The sequence below is a fragment of the Sander lucioperca genome, chromosome 3 (genome assembly GCF_008315115.2).
Source record: "Sander lucioperca isolate FBNREF2018 chromosome 3, SLUC_FBN_1.2, whole genome shotgun sequence".
Taxonomy (NCBI): domain Eukaryota; kingdom Metazoa; phylum Chordata; class Actinopteri; order Perciformes; family Percidae; genus Sander; species Sander lucioperca.
In genome coordinates, this window is record NC_050175.1 from 23,902,601 (window position 1) to 23,925,723 (window position 23,123).

General features: G+C 41.1%; 1 protein-coding gene across 3 annotated transcripts in view; it reads left to right on the plus strand.

Annotated features, from left to right (window-relative positions):
- dagla (diacylglycerol lipase, alpha) overlaps nucleotides 1-23,123 on the plus strand; it is a 36,352-nt gene that overhangs the window by 9,514 nt on the left and 3,715 nt on the right. Inside the window, exons 2-20 of one of the 3 annotated variants that reach the window (XM_031276579.2) lie at nucleotides 5,122-5,223; nucleotides 5,333-5,544; nucleotides 5,710-5,811; nucleotides 5,893-6,031; nucleotides 6,182-6,269; nucleotides 7,433-7,567; nucleotides 7,670-7,747; nucleotides 7,947-8,071; nucleotides 8,413-8,563; nucleotides 9,838-9,921; nucleotides 10,742-10,819; nucleotides 11,104-11,184; nucleotides 11,443-11,585; nucleotides 13,510-13,578; nucleotides 13,671-13,743; nucleotides 14,207-14,415; nucleotides 18,014-18,140; nucleotides 22,341-22,507; nucleotides 22,770-22,787. In XM_031276579.2, coding sequence (XP_031132439.1) covers nucleotides 5,129-5,223; nucleotides 5,333-5,544; nucleotides 5,710-5,811; nucleotides 5,893-6,031; nucleotides 6,182-6,269; nucleotides 7,433-7,567; nucleotides 7,670-7,747; nucleotides 7,947-8,071; nucleotides 8,413-8,563; nucleotides 9,838-9,921; nucleotides 10,742-10,819; nucleotides 11,104-11,184; nucleotides 11,443-11,585; nucleotides 13,510-13,578; nucleotides 13,671-13,743; nucleotides 14,207-14,415; nucleotides 18,014-18,140; nucleotides 22,341-22,507; nucleotides 22,770-22,787 — 2,174 coding nt within the window. In that variant the 5' untranslated portion in view covers nucleotides 5,122-5,128. Of the gene's footprint in view, nucleotides 1-5,121; nucleotides 5,224-5,332; nucleotides 5,545-5,709; nucleotides 5,812-5,892; nucleotides 6,032-6,181; nucleotides 6,270-7,432; nucleotides 7,568-7,669; nucleotides 7,748-7,946; nucleotides 8,072-8,412; nucleotides 8,564-9,837; nucleotides 9,922-10,741; nucleotides 10,820-11,103; nucleotides 11,185-11,442; nucleotides 11,586-13,509; nucleotides 13,579-13,670; nucleotides 13,744-14,206; nucleotides 14,416-18,013; nucleotides 18,141-22,340; nucleotides 22,508-22,769; nucleotides 22,788-22,868; nucleotides 22,935-23,123 lie in introns of all 3 variants that reach the window. The other 2 variants (XM_031276578.2, XM_031276580.2) reach the window with 2 other exon arrangements.

Genomic DNA, 23,123 nt, shown 5'->3' on the forward strand with positions numbered 1-23,123 from the left:
CAGTGTCAGCGTTGTTCTGCACTATATGACGGGTCCCACTCACAACTGCTAAAAATGATTGATTTTACACTAGTGAGTGCACATGTCCATTTAGTGGGAATATAATAACATAAATCCAAATTATGTCAGAGTTTAAAGGTCCCATGGCATGAAAATTTCACTTTTATGAGGTTTTTTAACATTAATGTGAGTTCCCCCAGCCTGCCTATGGTGCCCCAGTGGCTAGAAATGGCAATAGATGAAAACCAAGCTCTGGGTATCCTGCTCTGCCTTTAGAGAAAATGAAAGCTCAGATGGGCCAATCTGGAATCTGTCCCTCATGAGGTCATAAGGAGCAAGATTACCTCCCCTTTCACTGCTTTGCCCACCCATGAGAAAGAGAGAGAGAGACATCATGGCTTGAAAACAAGCGAAGCATGGCAGTTGGTCAAGGCCACACCCCCACCCTCCACCTTGCCCCCCCCCTCAATAGCATTAAAGCTACAGACACAGAAATGGCGCATCCTAAGTAAAGCTCATTGTTGGACTGGCTCTAGTGGCTGTAATTCTGCACCAAGGTTGAATTTCGGGAAAGAGACTTCAGATACAGTATTAGGGGACCACTAAGGCCTATATAAAAGCATCCAAAAAGCAGCATGTCATAGGACCTTTAAGTGTTAGGCTAAGTATTTACATGTAGGACAGTAAAGGGTTGCATGAAACAAAGGGAGAGGAGCCATGCCTTGCTCATTTAAACATCTATGAATCCACAGAATGCTAAAAGCCAATTTACAGCAAGGTATTCAGAACCATGGTATGTACTGTATGTAGACTAGGCCTTGTAAAGTGAAAATATGACACCCAGTAGTCTATATTTAAACTTTGCTGTATGCTTGAATGTGCGGGATAGGATCCCAATTGTTGACTGATAGTGTCAAGGCTTTTTCTTCTCTTTTTGGCCAGCTACTTGTCACGCTGTTTGGATTTGCAAGGGTATTATCACAATAAAATCAAATGTTGATTGGTGGCTTGAGCTATTGATAATTATGGCTTTTTGAGTGAATTGGATGCATGCTGTGAAAGTAAAATAGGTCAGCTGTGTCTGTCAAAAAATGTCTTCTTGCTGTGTGCAGGTTTTAAAATAATCAGTATGTTGTACGTCAGTCCAAGTGTGTCCAGTGAGGCGTCCTTAACATTGGAACATTTTTGTGTATTTGAAAGATAATTAATTATTGCACATAATAAATTATGCTGTAATCCTTTTTTGGGGAATTTGATTGGGCAGCATTTGTGTGTATTGGTCTATTTTATGGAGCCATCATTGTCAAAGGAATGTGGTATTTCACGCTAACCAATTTCCTTATATCACGCTGTGTGTCTTTATTTTCTGAAGATATGCAGTTTTCTGATGGTAAATATTTTAAAGAAATAAAATATCTATTCCTTTGTGGTTTACTCACAAATTATAAATTGGTTAAGGAAGTAAAGTTCACTATAAAAGCACACGTAAACATGCAACTCAGTCAGTGCACCACAGTTTAAACTCCCTGTAAAGGGACTAGAGTTGAATGTAAAGTGTAATGATCTGTTAGCATTTCACTGTGGTGAAAATTATCTAAGTGCATCTTCTAATGTCTACAGTAGAAGCTTAACAGCACCACTAATAGGCTGACATCCCCTGGGTGATGGATGGGAGAGCCCTGAAGGAGGCAACTGGTGAGGATGTGGGGTTGAGACATGTACTGATGACCAGAGTCTTCCTCCATGAAATGAGGCTAGCAGAGCACATCTCGCCAGAGGTCAGTGCTGATTAGTTGTACACAGAACTGATTACAAAAATAATAGGCTGGAATTCGTGTATGTCACTGTGTAGCTTGATAGATTACCTATACTTAGATCATTGGGGGTAGTGTTCTTTTTAATTCACAAAAGGGAAGGTTGATTTACGGGAGGATTTAAGTCTTATCTCGAGGACCGGTCACAGCTGTACTTATCCAAGTCATTTGCAGCTGGACATGGATATATGTTAAAGGGTACATTTTCTGAGGTGTTCTTAGCACATTGGGAGTGATCCTTGGGAGTGATCAATCGGAAATATTGACTGATGTCAGAATCTGTGGTTACAATTGCTGGCTGCCTCACAGTGGCCTGAAAAGTGGGAATATAACCTGGATACAGATTGAATAAATGCAACATAGTCTGGCCTGCTCATGGTGTTGAAAATTATTTGTGAGACTACATTAACAAACAAGACGATTGTGACTGTTAGCTGATAATGATAAGGGCAATAATAACAGTGTTTGTCTGGAAGCAGTTTACAAAGTCCTTCATGGGTTATAACTGCTGAAATTATTAATCAATTAATCAAAACAATAGAAATGTATCTTTTTGTTTATCAAGCAAAACATTCTGTGGTTTAATATTCTTAAAAGTGAGAATTTCCTGCTTTTTCTGTTTCACGTCAATGTAGAAAACATATCCTTGGACTGTTGGCCGGCCGGCCAAAACTATTTACAGCCATCACCTCAGGCTTTGGGTTATGGTGAAGGGCATTTTAATGAATTTTTAACATTCTATAGCTTTGACTGTTAATCAAAAAAACAAGAATCAAACAATAACGTTATTGGACAGATCATTCCACGTTAAGGATATCTGATTTCATAGTAGTAGAATTCAAAATAATAATTTAGAAAACGGATGGGTGCATGGACAGATGGAAGAAACTGGAACCACTTATAATAACTTGACTGAGTAGATCAACACTTTACAGTGCAAGGTCACTCTGTTACTCTCTAATCCCATTTCATTTATAATTATGTCATAATGTTTTTTCCAATGTTGAGGTCTCTGCTGGGAATTTAAGCCATATCTTAACCACAGGCCTGGAGGAGTGTGCTGATAACAGTATCCCTGGAGATCTAGAGTGCGCCTTCTGCATTTAAGAGATCTGCTTGATTTCCCCGGCCTGATTGTTTTGGCCTAAATGAGATTTTGAGGGAGTTCAGATGCTCCCTTATATCTTTTCCCCTCTCTTTCCCCCTACCTCCTTCCTCCCACTGTCCTCTTTAATGTTACTCCAACCCAGATAGAGTTTTACAAGTAGCTGTGAGGTGACTTCAGTCACATGAACCCATTCACATGCCCTTGTTTTTTTCACTCTCTTGCATTACCTCAAAGCTGAGGAGCCAAATAGGCTGAAATTAAGAACTGGAATCTGCAGGTCAACAGTCGTGCCACACCTAATGTAAATTCCTCAAGTCTCCTCTGATGCTTTGGCTTTTTACGAATAATCACAGCAGGTACCCAAGGTTTATATCGAGGTAGCGTGAACAGGTTTTTCTTCCAGCTGATTTCACTGTGCTGTCCATCCTCTTTGGTTAAAGGTCTGCCAATCAGTGAAATCACCTGCTGTAGTGCTTTGATTGGAAGGAAAGCCTTCATACTGTCACTTCACTGCTCTTGGATTGACCCTTCTGCTTTTGCTGCAGTTAGCCAGTTGCAATCACCAGCCAACACAGCACAGGCTAAATTGCTGTGAAAACAATTTTTGTGTCACTAAAATATTGAAAGAGTTAGTTGTACTGGGCATACATTGCCATGTAATATTTGTGCCCACTCCATGAAATAAGTTTTTTGGTGTGTTATTATAACCAAGTTATTGTTCTGCAGACAGACAGCTTTTTCTTCTACAGTTGCTTAGCTGGATTTTTACTGGCAGCTCGAACTGTCACCGTATAAAATAGCATGTCACTTTCCATACTCTACTTTAGTCTAGGAATGAAATGACAAGCATGCACATCTTGACACTGCCTGACCTCCACAAGGAATAAAAAAACATTACTATACATTCCAGTCTAATTTCAATAGACCGGTGCAAAACTCGCAACAGGAACAAGACACATAATGTCAAGAAACAAACTGTGCCAGTACTAGCCAGTAGCTATCTTGGTCCAATCTGAGTTCAATGTATGCACAATTGCACATCACTGTCTCTTTTTGACCCACTTAAATAAGCAACCCAGATCTTGCAACTCCTGCTTTTTCCTAATTTTCCCACCAAATTGCCTCAGTCTACAGTTACACCCATTGTGGAAATGCAGATCACTGCACCTTTGCTGTGGTATTTAAAAGGAAGGTCTTGTAAAATCCTACATTTACCTTTTGACTAGGGAACGATGCAACTGTCCCTACCTTGTGTGCTATTCCATGCAGGCACGATGTGAGAAGTGGGACTTTAACTATATAAACATGTGATATAACTGTGATATTTAAGGGGAAAACAAGGAGGGGGGCTGCTAGTTTCTCAATAACTAAAGAATGTGAAAAAATGTTCTGAAACAATATGAAAAAGCAGAGGAGTGCTGGATAGTAACCAACAAGAAATCTTGAACTTAAGTTGTGCTGCTTTATCTTTTATAGTCAACAGTTTTGGCATGATGGATGGCGTACTTTTTTTTGACGGAATTGAAAAGGCTGTTCTTGAGCTTTCTGCAAATATGCAGGAGCAGCGCACGATAAAGGCTGTATCAGCCTGTATCGGCACCAAAAGGCCTGCATCAGCCTCTCAGTGGCTCCTTCTCTCCCAACTATTTCCTCCCTACCATTCCTTTTACAGTTCACTTCAGTTTAGCCCAGAGGCAACTTGAATAAACTCAATAGTGCTTTTCTGAGAATGGACAGTGACGTAAAAGAAGCTTTTTCACGTGTCCAAAACCAGCGTGGTACCATCATATATCAAAGCTTGTTGTCTTTCTTTTTTTCATTAAGTGGTGCATTTTCTCTGCATCCCTTCACGCACTATAAGTCTCATCTTCTCCACATCCCATTATCTTTCACTCTCTCCACTGTGCAAGTCTATTTCTGTTATAATCCCTGCAGCCCTCTTTAAGTTTAAGTATAGAGAGTTTAAGGAACAGAAAGTACGAGCTTTGAGCAAGACCTGTTGAGACATCCATGCCAGTATACATGTGCTCTGTTTGTTCATCCTTTTTTGTTGTTGTTTGAAACTCATCATGTAAGATTATGATGTACAGTATGTGTAAACCTTTTAAAAACTACCTGTGGAGAATTGAGACAAAAAAAATGTTGCAAATGATGTCCATTGTCCCTGAAGTTGTATCTCTCCCCTTGGTCTTCCCACAGGGCAGTGATGCCTGGCATGGTGATGTTTCGGCGGCGCTGGTCAGTTGGCAGTGATGACCTGGTGCTGCCCGCCCTCTTCCTCTTTCTATTGCACTGCATCTGGTGAGTCACTGTATTGATTTCTCTGCATATATATTTCATTATTAATATATCAGCGTATCTCGGCAAGAAGATGTACAGTATATTCCTTACCGTTGGCTTTCATTCTCAGGTTGGTGGTTCTGTCTGTGGTTCTGTTCGGCCTCCCCTATGGCTCAGAACAGTCCTGTTCTGTAACGCTGGTGGACCATGGCCGAGGGTACCTGGGCATCCTGGTCAGCTGCCTTATCTGTGAGAGCGCCATCATGTGGTTGAGCATGAGAGGCAGCATTCTGTACACACAGCCCAGGGAAGCTGTGCAGTATGTCATCTACATACGGCTCGGTAAGACACACTGTTTTTTTTTCTTCTTCATTTAAACAGAATTACCCCTTGATGCTTATGAGGATGTGGTTGTGAGGATTACTTGTGGTTCCATTCAGTTTGAAAATTATTTATATTGATTGGGCAGATATTGGTCATTATTCTCCTTACCCCCCCCCCCTCCAGCTATTCTGCTGGTCGAGCTAGTATATGCTGTGGTGGGAATTACCTGGCTTCTCCAGTATTACCAGCCATGCTCTGATGTCACTGCCAAAAACCTGGCTTTGGGTGAGTGAATAAGGATATAAAGGAAGTTCAAAGGGGTTTGTTATGCTTGAATATGAATGATATTTTTTATATTCTCTGCAGGAATCGTTGCATGCAACTGGCTAGTGATATTCAGCGTTTGCATTACCCTCATGTGCACCTTTGATCCTACGGGTCGGACTTTTGTCAAACTGAAAGCCACCCGTCGGCGTCAGCGCAACCTCACTACGTACACTCTCAGGTATTAACAGGCACTTAGCTTCTCTATTTCTGTCTTTGTCTCTCATTTTGTCTTGACACCAAACTCGACCAAAGCACAGCATCCAGGCATACACATTTGACCTGTTTTTTTCAGTCTTGACAGTACTCCTTTCCTTTTTCTCTCTATTAGACACCGGCTAGAGGAAGGCCAAGCCAGCAGCTGGAGCAGGAGACTTAAGTTCTTCATGTGCTGCACAAGAGCCCAGGATACCCAATCAGTGAGTCACAACACACAGTTACCCTTTTTATTCTCTGTGGTAAAAGTAAACTGACAGGAATGAAACCAGAAATGTGTCAGGCATTGTAACGTCCAGTAAGCCAGTCATTAAAATAAGCCCTGACAGGATAAGTCAAGTCTGTGACACAAAGGAACTCACTGCTCATCTACTTACCAGCAACATTAAGAATTTCATATAAAATATGAATATAAAATGATTTCATTTCAGGCTAAATCAATTAACAAGCTGCCCGCAAAAAAGTCAGTCTGCATAACTGCAGTCACATTACTTCTAGTAACTGCCATTTACTAGACTGGAATGCAGAATTGAATCCATGAAAGATTGCCATCAGCTTTTAATTCAATTTTATTTATAGTGTCAAACAGGAGTTATCTCAGGACACTTTACAGATAGAATAGGTCTAGACCACACTATAATTTAAAGAGACCCAATAATTCCTCCCCAAGATCAAGCATTTGGTGTGACAGTGGCAAAGAAAAATTTACTTTTTACAGGCAAAAACCTCAGACAGACCCTGACTCTTGGTGGGCGACCATCTGCCGCTGCCGGCTGGGACACAGAGACACTGATACAGATATACAGATATACTAGAGAAATGTGATTCATAATAATTATCAGTTGGTATGATGAACAGTGGCAATTAAAACAATAAACATAATAGAGCTGTGACTAGAAATAATAGTAGTAGCAGTACAGGGCGTAGCAGGGTGTAGCAGGGCGTCGGGCGGGACCATGGCAACAGTCAGTGTATTTTTTCCACTGACTAAATTAAAACTAGTACTTGAGAAATACTAAGACATGCTGTCCTCAGTGAGGTACAAATCTTAGTACAAATCCACTGGACATGACAAACCCTCAACTTAGTGTCCTTTGAAGCATTCAAAATATCGTTAAATATATAGTTATACCATATCTCCCTACAATGACATACATGAATACAGACTTGGTTTTGTCCAAGTGTGAATTACAGTAATCAACAAGGAACATTGACATTAACTATCATTTACTGAAACAGAGCACAACAAGCAGAGGGTCCGACAGTTTAAAGGTTGCATGATGAAATGAAACCTCCTGTAGTTCAATCGGGTTTAAGTTTCTGTGCTTTGCCAACGTGTCCTGATATCTGCTGCTCTCCTGTCCAGGATGCGTATTCAGAAGTGGCCAGCCTTTTTGCAGAGTTCTTCAGAGACCTGGACATTGTGCCTAGTGATATTATTGCTGGCCTGGTACTTCTCCGCCAGAGGCAGAGGTCTAAGAGATCTGCTATCCTGGACCAGGTATCACTGTCTATAAAATGATATTAATGTCTGTAGCTTTGTGCTTGCGTAGGCATGTGCTGTAATGAAAATAGCGTTTCTATTCTGTTTTCTCTTCCTAAGGCCAACAACGACATTTTAGCCTTCTTATCTGGAATGCCTGTCACTCGTAATACTAGATACCTGGACCTTAAGAACTCGGTGAGTTTCTATCTCTGTGATAAATTAACAAAGTGAAGTTTGTGTCTGTCTGTGTGTGTTCACTGCATGTATTGATCGAAAATGTGGCTAATATTTGAATATCAGGATTTTCTGAATGTTATAATACTCTTATTCCTCAGCTGTTCTGACGTGTGTGTGTGTGTGTGTGTGTGTGTCCGTCTGTCTCTCCCTCTCCCAGGCCGAGATGAACATGTACAAGGATGTTTGTTATTACATGCTCTTTGCCCTGGCTGCATACGGTTGGCCCATGTACCTAATGAGGAAGCCTGCCTGTGGGCTGTGCCGCCTTGCCAGCTCCTGCCCGTAAGCACTTAACATATACACCCGCACAATTTTGATCTATTTGGCTTCTGTGCCTCTTGCACCTCTCCAGTGCAAGTTTCACACTTGCCAAGTGGTAACCCACTGAGGCAATACCACTCTAGTTAGACTCACTCACGGACACAAGCAATGTCGAATTAATCACATTCTCTTACCACATCACCTGCACTGGGATACTAGATTATATCTCTGCAACCTTCCCTTTTTCCTCTTTTCTCTTGTTTTTGTCCAACATACTGTTTTACAAAACAAAATAGCCATTTATCTGTGTTTTGTATTTATGTGTTCATCTGTTTTCTTCTTATCTTCCACTCTCACCCCAGCTGTACCTCAGTGTCTGGCTCTCGGTTGTCTCAGTCTGTGACAGTGGAGGAGGACAATTGTTGCGGCTGTAATGTTTTGGCCATACGGAGACACTTCCTGGACAGGGACCTCAAGCAGGTTCAGATTGTCTACACTTCCTGCCACGATGCTGTGAGTAATGCGGCAACTGTCTTAACGAGCAGTCAGAGGTGTTTGGGCTTTACTTCCTAAAATAGACAAAGGATGGATTGTGTGGAGAAGTCTGAGGAACAGCGCCAGGAGCCCCAGAGCCCTGCATACAATTTTATGCTTGCAAACCAGACGGTGATCTTGTCAAACAAACATCACTTAACACAGGGCCGCTGTGCAGTGCTGAACATCCACAAACTAGGATCCAGTCTGATCATTTAGTGGCTTTATTTTGTAGTTTCTGCCATCATTTGCAAATGTTTTGATAACACTTTACTCATCAGTTTAGTTGCTGAGATGTGGGGAGCCGAGTTGCTGTGTCCTCAACGTTGGCAGTAAGTCAAGTGGGTTTTCAGTAGGTGTAGGACTCCGCCAAGGCTGTTTGTGGTCATCATGGACAAACTCTTAAGGTGCATTCAAAGAGTGTCCACTTTGGTGGCCTGAGGGTTGATTTCTGTTCTCAACATATGATGCACTCTTGCTGGCTTTTGGTACATTGTCATGTTCCTGTTGTACTGAGTAATTTACAATTCACTTGTCATGTTCCTGTTGAGATGATGTGAACAGTTTTCATTCACTTTTGAATTTTACTTTCTGTTGAGTGGGTACTGTTGGGGACCTGTGTGGTGGGTATATCATTGCCTGGTCGTTGCCTGCATCGCTGTGTTAAGACAATAAGTTAGGGAGTACAAATGGCTGTTTGAACTAATTGGCTGCATGGTCACACCTATAAAAAGAAGTTCCAGGAAAATTAGTTTTCGAAGTTACAAGAACACAGTTTAACCCCACTGTTTTGGTGGTTTTAAAAGTCAAAATAATTTCACTCCAGTCATGCAAAACTCCTATTACTTTCCCATCCAAATGGGCACGCATATGCCCAATGAAATAAAAATCAATATTTGTTAAAATAGTTTCTTCATTGGATATTTAATTAACTGATTTTATTTTTATGTGGAATTTCCATAGCATTCACATTCACACTTGAGCCACATGGTGATGATTTCTAAAGCAGAGCACTTCTTGGTGAGGTTAGCGCTGAGTTTCCATCTATAAATCTCTCTCATGAAGTGACTTTTATGACTGTGTGTGGTGCCAAGTGGAGAAAGGTTTGACGACAAAGACTTAGGAAGTGCTCCATTTGCCGGGATAGAAGTTGAAACTAACAAGTATTTGTCTCCTCCTCCTCACTCTGCCTGTCCCCTGTTCCCCTCACTTACTTACCAGCGTTTACTGTCCGCTTTGCATGTTCCTTACAGGTTTATGAGACTCCGTTTTTTGTGGCAGTGGATCATGTGAAAAAAAAGGTTGTCATCAGTATCAGAGGAACGCTATCGCCAAAGGTGAATTTTCGCTTTCTTGTCTTGTTTTTACAGTAATATATCTTAAACTCCCTCTAAACATTAGTGCACCCTGTTCCCTTCAGTACCTCACGACACCAACACCTCCAGAGCAGGTGGAGTTCTCATAGTGTAATGCAGTGTTCTGAAACTCTGACCTACACCTTTCTCACATAGAGCAGAAACGTGACTACTTTTAGAACTCAGTGTCCTACTGTTTTTTTTTTTGTTTGTGTTTTAAGGAAAATAACTGCTCATCTCTGATGCTTTGCTCCCAACCAGTCGAACATGTAGGTACTGCACATGCAGTGTGGGACGTTACGGAGTACAAAGTTTAAAGAAGCATTTGCATGGTGTTTCTGAATATATAAATCTAAATAAGTGCTCTCATTGCTCTCAGGGCAAATGTCAGTTCTGACACGCATTATTAAGATAAGAAACACCTTTTCAAAAGATGTGGTTCTCCACCCATGAGGTACCACTGTAGCCTTATGTTGAGCCAAGAAACACCTTGCTTGGCGAAAAAAAGCATTAAAGTAAGACTGACATATGAAGTCTAAATAAGCTTATACCATTCTTTCATGGTCTTATAGCTCTTGCTACAGCTCTCCAGGTACAGTTAATAAAGTATTACTAATAATAATCCAAGTGGCAATGGAGATTATGAATGCCATTTTTAATTCCTGTGCCTAATCTGTGCACTTTACTTAATTGGATGTTTCGCTTTCTCTGTCTAAATTCCCCGTTTTTCACTTCATCCACCTGTGTTCTCTGCTTTATGCTGTCTTTTGTAGATTGTTTTAATTTGTCTTGTGTGTATCAGGACGCCTTGACTGATCTGACGGGGGATTCTGAACGTTTGCCTCTAGAGGAGCAGCACGGGACCTGGCTTGGCCACAAGGTTACTTTTTCAAAAACCCTCACCTACAATACATTAAGTATACTCGTCTGTACAGTCTCCTATGAGATTTTTCCTCCTAACACTTCTCTGTTCTCAATAGCGCACTTTCAACAAGTAGGCTAACATAATCCCAGACTCCAAAGGTCATTTCAGTTGTTAATAGTAGAATAATTGCTGTGGATATTTTAATAAGAGATTAATGATGCAGACTCCCTTTCCATATTTCTGTCTCTCTCTCCATCCTCCCCTCCACTAAATCCCCTTATCTTTTTTTCTACTCTCAGGGGATGGTTTACTCAGCAGAATACATTAAGAAGAAACTGGAGCAGGAAATGATCTTGTCACAAGCCTTTGGAAGAGACTTGGTACACGACTCACTATACATTATAACGAATGGCGGGCTCAATAATGAACCTCTTCCTTAATTTGCACTCTGGATTTGTGTTGACACCACTGTAGTACTTGATTCAAGACTATGCGAGCTGTGCAACACTAACACTAACCCTACTCTATACAAAGAATTCTGTGAATAGCAGTAGAGGCAATATGTGTAAGTGATTATCTTCACTGTGCCAACAAAAGTGTGCTGTTGTGAGCGTAACTACTCTGACTGTCTCTCACAGAACAAGGGCACCATGCACTATGGGCTGGTCATAGTTGGGCATTCCCTTGGTGCAGGCACTGCTGCTATCCTCTCCTTCCTGCTGAGACCTCAGTATCCCACACTTCACTGCTACTCTTACTCTCCCCCTGGTGGCCTTTTTAGGTGAGTCAATCCTGTGTGTGTGTGTGTGTGTTTTATAGGATGTACAAAAGACTAACAAGGGAAGATCAGTTATTCTGTTTGAGTACATTATTCAGGAAGTCATTAAAAGACTGAGCCTTTGTACATGGGGTGCACGCTCAACCAGGTGAGCTACCAGGGCGCCCTCAATCAGCGCAAGCACATGTTCAACCCATGTTTGACCGTTTGATACCAGTCACAGGTTATATACCCCGGTCACCACTGTATACTAAAGCCCTGGGTCTGTAGCTGTTGTTCAGTACACATCACTGCTAAACCTTCACACCTAATGGTACCGCAGGTCCGCACTTAATATAAATATTTTTGCTCAACAGAGCTGTGAACTTTCAATTCATCAGAAATGGCCCCTCCTGTGTTTGCACTGGAGACTAAACATGACAGTGTGAGCAATGTGGTGTAGTTGTTGCCTGTATTTGACAATACAGGGGCAGACAGGAACAAGGGATGAGAGGGAGGTATGACCTGCAACAAAGGTTCCATCAAACCGGGTTGTGTATTGTATTGTTTGTTGTGTAGGAGGTTTTCTTCCTAAAAGGGAGTTTTTCCTCGCCACTGTCGCACTAAATGCTTGCTCTTGGGGGAATTACTAGAATTGTTGGGGCTTTGTAAATTATAGTGTGGTCTAGACCTACTCTATCTGTAAAGTGTCTCGAGATAACTTAAAAGGTGGAATTAATGGATTAGAAGCTAAAAGTCATCCCAAAATGATTTGATAGTAACTGAATTGTAATGCTATAATTGTTATACAAATATGTGTACATCCTTTTTATAAGAAAGCCAAACAGTGACAGACCTGCCATGTGCCCAGGTTGGGAGCACAGAGCCAAATCATATTAATTTGTTCCATTAGTCTGAAACTTATATCCTTTTGTGTCACAAAGAAAAACCAGGGTGTTGTAAAGTACAAGAGACCCAAAAAAAGTGTGTCGGACATGTACCTAAAGACTATGCGTTGCGCTTTATTTGTCTTTATTCACGTTTATTTTTGGCCCGGTGGTTTAGAGTCCATTGGCATTTTGTCTGTCTACACCTGAGCACTGTCTTAACACCCTGCCATACAGCTGGCTGCAGTGTTTACTGTGTTTGCTATGCAAACATGCAGGAAGAGAGTCTATCCCAAGAGATAACTAAATGCTGCAGTGCAATTTGGTAACTTGTCAGATTTTGATCAGAGGAAAAGACGGGTGACAAAATAAAGGAAAAGATTGAATAAAATATATCAAATTCAGATGCTTACATAAAGGACACACGGGGTCACTGAATGAGTATGAAAATGATGTGACTCATATGCTGTGGCTTTCAAAGTCACCAGATATTGTCTCCCGTATACATCAATCAAGCTATTGCGCACATAGCAAAAGCTTTGATAGATTTTCTTGTGTTCATTCATTATACACTCTTCTTGGTTGCCCCATTCAAGAACCCGTTTCCACGCACGATTGATCATGTCCTTTTAAAGACTGTGTGATCACATTTGATGCCCTTTTTTGGTCATCTATTCACATGCAAATCAAATGTGGAAATTAATTTGCTGTTGTTTGCATCTTTTATGGTGTGACACATAAGGAAATGGGAATGGAGGGTCCACTTCTGCTACCGCAGTTCTTTTTTTTTTCTGTGGTTCCTGAATTTTGTTATTAATAATCTTTTCTTGATAATTTTCTGTCCATCATTTCCAGTATTGCATCAACCAGAGTACATTTATTGTTAGATAAATGTATTCCCTAAATACTTGATACTAGAATTGTCATATTGCATTATTAGAATAACTTTGCATTAAAACAAATGTTTCATTGAAGTGTGAGTTGTAAATGTGTGTAAAGAGGTCACACCCTTAACTCTTCTGTTGACATAATGTAACTGTTTCTTTCTTTTATCCACCCAGTGAGGATGCCATGGAGTACTCCAAAGAGTTTGTCACATCTGTGGTATTAGGAAAAGACCTTGTACCGAGGTATCTCTTCTACTATATCCATTATTCTGTGGTTAACTTCACTTTGCTGCAGTATTACCACATTAGACATGTATGCTGCTCTTCTCTCATAGGCTTGGCCTGTCACAACTGGAGGGTTTCCGACGCCACCTTCTGGAAGTCTTGCAGAAAAGTAACAAGCCAAAGGTGACTAAATCTCTTGACACCGTAGAAGATCACAGTCAGATAGACTTGTAGACCCGTTGTACTAAATTATCAAAAGAAAGATGTAAGAAACTGATGCAGTAGGCTGGTCTTGCCAAGAGCATCCCAGTGCTGCCTCGCAAATTGGGGGGAATGCTTTATGGGTTATTGACAAAAAAACACATCTCTACTGTACAAATGCTAGTGAATGTTGCATTTCTTCTTTTCCAGTAGCACCACACATATGCTGTATTTTCCAGTTTTTGCAGTGGCTGATTAAAATAACCTGCAGGCTTCCACGCAACCCCTCACAACACTGCAGTCACAGTATCTACGCTGTAATTATTAAAGCATCATTGGGTTAACCCCTGGCTGCTGCAGAAACACATACAATATATAGAATATATATTTAGATTCTGATGTTATGTTACATAACCGAACAGCATTTTTTTTCCCTTTGCAACAGTGGAGGATCATTGCGGGAGGCACCAAATGCATTCCAAAATCAGAGCTTCCAGTGGAGGATGAGGATCCTCAGTCTCAGCCAGCAGCGCCCCCCAGCAGTCGCCTGTGGCTCCACCCCAGTGACCTCAGCATTGCCCTTTCAGCCTCCACCCCCCTCTACCCTCCTGGCAGGATCATCCACGTGGTGCACAACCATCCCCCAGAGACATGGTGAGAAAATTGATTTGAAAGCTGTCTGTAGCAATTGATTTGTTTTACTGTTTTACCTGTGTAAGATTCCAGAAGTGAGATCAGTCATCAGTTGAGTGGTATTGGCCCTTAAAGCTCGTTTTTACATACATTTTCCACCACACAACTCCACAGCACAAATGGGAAAGTGGTTGTATAACTGATGCGTGGACACAGTTCACTTAAAGCAAATCTTGTATTTGTTTCACACCTGTAAAATAAAAGAACTGGCAGCTCAGAAGGAAAATGTATACATTGCTTACTGGGGACAGTGTGGGCTTACAGTGTTTCACGCAGCGCTTTCCTACTCTTTTATCTGCACTCTCTGCTGCTCTGTCTAATATCATATTTAGGAGTCCAAGCCTGAGGGGGCTGGGAACCGTGTTTGCAAAGCAACGCGGTTCACAGATCCAGCATTCCTGTGGAACCCTATTGCTTTCCTAAGGATTATTATTTTTCCGTTGATAAAACTGATGCTACAGCCTAAACCGCAAATGGCGGGGGGGGGGGGGGGGGGGGCCATTTTCAGGACTGGTCCAGATCCCTGCAGGGATCAGCCACTGATCAGCCACTTCCACTACTAGGTGGCACTATAGCAGAAAGAAATGCATTTTGGCCTTATAACTCCCAAATCCGCACATTAAAAATACACATATCCACACGTTCCTTGAATTCAGCTGAATCTCCTGATGTAGGCCACGCCCATTTCCACCTATACTTTTATACGTGAAAAACCTACTTTTTCTAACTCCTCCTAGACTGTGCGACCGATCTGCACAAAACTTGGTACATAGTATCTCCAGACCAACCTGACAAAAAGTTATCAAAAGAATTTTTATCAGATAAAAATTGCGCAAATTATGCACGAACAAATTTGTGTAGCTAGCTACGAAAACATGCCATAACTAGGCCAAAATAAATGCTATCAAAGCCAAACTTTAGATTCTTGTTTACCATGACCCTCTGGGCCTACAAAACAAATGTTACGAAAATTGGCCACTAGGGGGCGCTACAAGCACAATAGTTTATATCTCATGAACGGCTCATCCGAGGGTACCATCTAGGGCCACTCCTGAGGCCACACCTCCAGTGGGGTACTGATTGGTCAAAGTGGGCGTGGCCTATGGGACCCAGGTTTGGATTAACCACTTTCACTAATGTGAGCAACTTCAAATTTACAGGGTAGATGTACAATGGGTCATGGACCTAACATACAAAAAAAATACACATATGGACCACTAGGTGGCGCTATAATTACGTCAAACGTGTTTTTGCCTATACCTCCCACATTACACATCGCACATCAGAAAACCTTATGTCCACGTGTTCCTTGAATCAAGCTGAATCTGTTGATATAGGCCACGCCCATTTCCGCTAAGAAGTTTTTTCGCAATATCGCGCAATGCGCAAAACCTTTTCGAACTCATCCTAGGCTGTGCGACCGATCTGCATGAAACGTGGTACGTAGCATCTCCAGACACAATCAAACTAATTTTTGTTTTATTGTTCGACATCCCACTCCGAGCATCTGTACCAAATTTGGTGAGGATCGGCCATTAGGGGGCGCTATAATGAACGTAGACGTGTTTTGGCAAATAACTCGATGCATTTAAATGGGAAATTTGCAATGGCAATATCTCTGCCACAGTAAATGCTATAATCCCAAAACTTCAGATTATTTTTCAACGTCCCACTCCGATGATCTGTACCAAATGTGGCAAAATTGGCCATTAGATGGCGCTATAATCAACGTTTATGCGCTTTGGCATATAACTCAATGTATGCAAATGGGACAATTTCGATTGCAATTTCTCTGCCGTAGTAATTGCTATGAACACGAAACTTGTGATCCTCGTTCGGCATGCAGTTCTGAGGCTCTGTACCAAATTTGGCAAAGCTCGGCCATTAGGTGACGCTATAGTCAACGTAGACCAGTTTTGGCCCTTTTACTCAATCAATGTTAATGGGATATTTGCAACGGCAACGTACCGCAGACCTTGCGGCTCACGCCCTCGATATTTCCCGATGTTTGCCTCCCCACCGTCATGCTTTGGGTCCCGCTTTTACACGCTCCCCGGGTCATCTGGGGCGACTCGCGTTGGGGGCGACTGGCGCCGGGAGGCTTGGACCCCGTCATAACTGTAGTTTATTTTATAATCTTCCTTTTTCTTATACATGTTTCTTCATACATGGTGTTTTTAATTTTGTACTGTTATAGGCCAGAATACATTTCAGTGATCTTATGAATAACAGATGGATGTCATTCTATATCAAGAGCTATCTGTTAATGTGAGATGGTAACAACTGTTGTTAAACATCTGGAAAAGAGAATAGTTTATCTGTATTCAGTTATCAAGTTAGAACACTGTCTGGTTGGGTTTAAGTGTTTGTGGCTTCTATAACATTATCAACGGTAACTGATAGTTGCATTGCAGACCAACACTGGAAGCCAATTAACTCAAAGGAAGTCTATAAGTCTGGCCTGTAGTAGTTCACTGTTACTGCAATGCTAGTGAGTGTGGCTGGCCATTACACAGAAGCAAGTAACCTTGGAATCTTTAACCACCTTCTGCAAGCTGCTGCAAAACCATGAGGCAGAAGTGGTTTGGCCAGGTTATCCTAACAATGACAAGATGTCATCCTCATGTGCGTCTATTATGTCTGATAATGCAATCAAAAAGAACACTGCAACGAAGCTACTGGATACTTTGTCCTTTTCTCTCCTTTTCTTCTCTACTTACTGTACTTTGAGTCATTTTATAGTTTGCCATGTGCAGCTAGTGAGCTTTTTGCCCCGACTTGTGAGTCTGGTCTGGTTTCTAAAATGAGCGCACTTCTAAAGTCTGTCACAAAAAAGTCTGTCCACTCAGTTGTGTCATAACCTGTATTCTTTACGCTTCTCCCACATTGGACAGTCCCTCCAGAAAAATGTGATTATGTGATCACATAATTCAATGCATAATCAGCCAAAGTCCGCATATTTTTGCGGGGGCTGCATTTTTTCAAATACGCCGCACTTTCGCCGCATAAATTGCCGATTTCCGCGCAAAATATGCAGGGCTTGCATGATTTCATAATCCCCGCATTTTTTGTTGCAAAAAAGTCACATATATCTTAGCAGAAAGTTGAGAAATGTTGCGTTTACTGCAGCCATTTTCCCCTGTTGCCATGGGAATGTTATGAAGTGACGTAATTACGCGACGTGAACATCATCGAAAAGCTGCAAACCCCGCGATGAAGCCCGCAAATCAGTCTCATTTGCCAACAAAAATAAGCACAAAAGACCGCGCAAAGCATATCATAGGAAGTAATAAGAAATGACTTTACATTAAGGTAGTAGCCTAGTGAGAACAGTGTGTTGGGGGAATCACTTTTTTTCTCTTTTTCATCAAACCGCAAGTTCCCGCAATTTTTGCAAGTTCCCGCAATTTTTGCAAGTTCCCGCAATTTCATCTCATAAAATTGCATAAATATCCCGCATATTCCATCGCATTTTTTAAGAAAACGTGCCGAAAAAAAGGAAGGCTGTTGCTTAATCAACGTTTGTGTTCACTTTGTGTTTTCATCACTTTCCCTGTAGCTGTGGCCAGGAGGAGCCAACCTACTCAGCTCTGTGGGGGGACAACAAGGCCTTCGATGAGGTCATCATATCACCCGCCATGCTTAATGAGCACATGCCCCACATGGTGATGGAGGGCCTAAACAAGGTCTGTTGTAATCTGTGTGCATGGCGATGGATTCGGAGGGGGTGGGATGGGGGAGTGGGGGGGTGGTGGAGTTGGAGTTGGTTGTTCCTGATTTCCAACACTGGATAATTGAATTGGTGGATGATGAGTATGTGTGAATTGTCTCTTAACAATTGTTCATAAAGGGGGATACCACTTTGCTTTCCACTTTAACTAAAGCTAGACACCAGCAACTGAGTTTTGGTTATATTTCAGCTGTAATATAATATCTTTGTTAAATCCCTTCTTTAATACTAAGTTACAGATTTCACAATATAATTGCTGATGTGTTTCACTCTGTGTTGTGCCGAAAGTATCTAATGCGACTAGGTCCTCAGGCTAACAGAGCAGTGATGAGAAACTGAAAATGTACCAATCCATACATTTGGAGTCAGAGAAAGTCAAATATGGACTTTAATTTTAGAAACTGAATATGGATCCACTTTGTATGCTTGGTAAAAACTTCACCCTGATGCTTTCAAAAAATAGAAACTACAACATCCAGTGGTTATCTAGCCACATGCCCTTATAAATGTCATACAGTTATGTGTATGTTTTCACATACACATAACTGTTCCAGTTATTATCAGAAATAGAAGTGATTGTGATAGAAGCTTTCTGCCATTTATGCCTGGCAAATTGACATTAATAAAGAAAACTCATTTGAAGATGGGTGACGCATTTATCATCTCTCAGGCCTTTAAATCCATCTCATGATGGAACATTGCAGCAATGAAAGATAAAAGTCAAATACAAAAACTTCAGGTTTCCAGTGATGCACTTTTCAGTGGTATGCCCCTTGAGTGTTAAGTTAAAAATTCTTGGAAGATTGAATCTGACTGTATGGTCAATTTATGTATGTGTCCCATCATAAACCTTTAACTTGCCGCACCTTTTGTTTTCTTCCAGTTTCTAAGCATGGGAACTGCTCACTCCTGGTTTTATGGTGTTCTCTATGGTGGTCTTAATTAGTGTAATCTTCACGGCCATTGAACATCTGTTTTGATAACAGGGTATTTATGTGTGTGTTTGCATGTGACGGATCCACTGTGGGGATTGCTCTTTGTTGTGGCTGAAATTGCACGTTTGTTTCTTTCTGTGTAAAAGGAGATTTTACTTGGTTTTGTTTTTGTGGCTCAGCCCTGTGTCAGTATGTATGTGTGTGTGTGTGTGTGTGTGTGTGTGTGTGTGGGTGTTTACGTCTGCTGTGCCTAGTTTGTAGTTTGATACCTCTGGTGTTTCTGCAGGTACTGGAACCATTTTGTCCCCTGTCTGAGCAGGAAAACTTGGAAGCAGAGGAACTGGAAGTCAATCAACCCACCTGCAATACCACTGTGTTCATAACCTCGAAAACAGAATTAAGCTCTAGTCCTCTTTCCTCTCATCCGTCCTCTCCCGCCCACAAAGACCTGTCTTGCCTTGTCTCCCTCACAGAGACTGAGGCTGTCTCTGTCTCTCTGACTGTCGTTGCTTCTTCCTCTTTTTCAGATGCTGAGTCTGTGCTCCCTCCTCCTCCTCTGTCAGACTGTACTTCTGCCTCAGAACCGTGCTTGGTGTCTATCCCCTCACTTTCTAACAGTCCTTCCAACTCTCACGCGGAAGCACTCTCAGTTGAAAATGATTCATGCATTCCAGCACAAACCCAATCAGACCCACCCAACACTTACCCTTGTGTAGATGTTGTTGCTACTCCTGTTTCTGAAATCCTGTCTGATGAGTCTAACTGTGCTCAGATAGAAAATTCTCCCCTCAAGATAGTAATATCACATAGCTCTTCGCAAAAACATGAAGTGTGTAGTTTACACGTGCAAAACAGTCCTTCTGATACTCTTGTATAGACTTTATGATACTCAGTATTAGACTTGGCCTTCATTAGCCTATTTGCACAACACATTTATCAATCTAGTCGTGTCTGTTAAAGGAATGATTCATCGTGAAGTACTTAAAAACTATCAATGTTACTATTAATACTGTGACTAAATGGCCAGACTAAGATGATCTGATGTAATGTGCCTGAGGTTTAATAGGAGAAACATGTGTTACCGGTTAAAACTCAGGATTTGGTGTCAGTCCTTGGAGAAAGGCCTTCTTAAAAGACTGATACTTTAAAAAGTGACCATAGCGGAGGTGGAGAGAGCCTGCCAGTTCCTCCACTGAAATAAGTCACAAAAGACTGATGCAAAGCAGCTCAGCTGATATAATCGTTGAGAAAAACTGATATAATGCTCTCTCTTCCCATTATGACTTCCTTTTGCGCTCTCCACTTACACAAAAAACTGGTGGCTGGGTGCCGCAAGTCTAGGCAAGTTGTCCGTATGCAGTTTAAGGGTGTTCGAGGGAGAGATGAAACTCAAAGAATGTGAACAGCTGACAAAGCGTCAAGGGAAGGAATGTGTGAATGCAACAACAAGGCGACGGGGTAAATGTCATCACTGAGTAGCCCCTGGTATACATCACAGGTTAATGGTGTATATAACAGTACAATAATATGTAATCCCTTTTAAACTATAGAGCCAAACATAGCCTTTTACAACACTGCAAGATTAGTCCCACCTGCACTCTTTATGTTGTTAATGAGATTCATCATCCAGCTTTCCTCATATCAACCCTTCATTCTTTTCCATTCCTCTCACAGCTACGGTACATTTGGTCAAGTACTTTGGCATGAACTTGCTAACCCCTTTCCTCAAGCTAACACATTTTCTTTGTATTCACAAAGTTTCCATGGTAACCTAATTTTTTCCACATTAACTGCTCTTTCTTCCTTCTTGGCTGGGTTTTTCAGAAGCTGCAGCTCTTCTTTTCTTTCCCCTTTTTTGCCCTTTTGAAAGCACACATTTAGCCTTTCCTCAATCATAATCAATCAGTTACTCATCAGCAGCAGATGGAGTAAGGGGGAACAAATGTGTAAACACTGTGTAGTACTCTGCTCTGCTGTAAAATTGCTGCTCACTTAGTCTAATGTCCTCTTATTACTGCCTTGGTTCAGTGTAGGGCTTTTATTAACAGGACTCTGAAAACTGGAATTATATTGTTATGCTCTTCATGCATTTCATAATGCTATGTCTAAATGTGCTTTTATAAATTATAAGAATATGGCTGCAGGACATTATTGCATAATGCAAAACTAAGTATAAATGATCTCTCTCTGGGTACTTAGTCTGCAGTTTCATGCTTTGTTTTGTTTTTCGTTAAGTGATTGTGCCTAGTGCCTACAAGTGATATGTTTGATATTGTTAGTGCCAAATATTTGCTGTAGTTTATCACTTACAGCAATCTTGTCCTCATGTATCATCAGTCACGCTCACCCATGTAACATCCTTATGTTTTCATGTGGGATCCATAACCATCTGCATAACCCAAACACTATAAACATGTTTGTTTTAATGCCATCTTTAACTTACTGAGCCTGTTTCTGAATGAATTTCAGTCATGTTTACATTCATGCCATTTTATGTTCCATTGATTGTCGCATGAATTGTATTCATTGTTTTCAGTGTTTTCATGTCCTCTTACTGTTCCACTTGTTTTTATAGCAATGTGCTTCCACTAAGTGTTTTAACTCATTAAAGTTAACCAAATACATGTAGTTGTGTGTTGATGTGATTTGCTGTTAGTGTTTGGTCACAATTTTTAGCTATTAAAACAACACAATAAGATTTTGTGAGACAGGGTTTGTCTTGAATGTTTTTGAAGTTGCATTTACAGTTGTCTAATGATTTACTATCCTTTATCATACTGTAGGTCTTGCGTAGTTCTAGCTCAGGCATCATGACTCCATTGTGGGTGTTTAATGTCAGTTGGAGTAGGTGTAAGCTCGCCATTAGATTGCACTTACATTTATCTGAAATACACTGCTTTTCTAACACCATAATATATGTAATCATATCTGCAGTTAAATAAAGATGTAGTGGTTTCTTGGATAAGGTCGTTGAAAACTATTATAATCATACAAAGGGTGATCCAAAGTGTGTGTGTGTGTGTGTGTGTGTGTGTGTGTTAAACACACACAAGTGTCCGTAAATTGAGATTCCACTTTTTTTTAAGAACCGCATAGAAGAAATATTGTAAAAAATCTAGTTTGCTCTGTAATGTTGTTTATCCTCCCTGCTCTCTATTGCTCTCATCGTACCATTATCTGTCAAGTCACGTGTCTGTCTACACCTTTTGTGCTTGTGACAGGTGCTGGAAAACTACAACAAAGGGAAAACCGCTTTGCTGTCAGCAGCCAAGATCATGGTGAGCCCCACAGAAGTGGACTTGAACCCAGAGAATATGTTCGTGGATACATCAACAACTTCTCAGCAGCCAACGCCTACAACCCACCACCGCAGGAACAGTAGTGTTCGGTTAGTACACCAGGCACCACTGTGGGTGTGTTGGAGCCTAAAAAATATATATAAAACGGTTTGTTTGATCCTCTGTATATTCCTCCAACTTAATATATAATGGAGCAAACCTCTTCCTAAGCTGTAGGGATAATCATGGGAACATTTCATTTTAATTTAACTTTCTGGCCAATACTAAATAATACAACTGCTACTAACTGCTACTTTATTGTTTTCTCAAAATCATTGTTTCTGTCTGTTCCGTTTGGTTAAAAAAAAAAAGTCTAAAACCATTGTTACGGTAAGCAATGCATGCTAATAATAATTTTGCATAATGTGCTCCCTTCTCATGCACGCATGCACGCACGCCGTCTGACCACAGAGCAGTTGCAACGTATGGTAGTATTCAGTTCCAACCTCACCCCCTCTGGTTTAGCCCCTGTCCAAAGTCAGTGTGAACTCCTGGTAGTGATGGTTGAATTATGATGTTATCTCTCTTGTATTAGATGCTAATACAAGAGCACTACGATACACTCCTGGCCTTCCAGTCTCTATGTTTCTTTGTTCTTCCTTCCATCTATGTAATGTGTGCTGGTGTCCACCTAGTCTGTAGAATCTAGATATGGTTTAAATACTA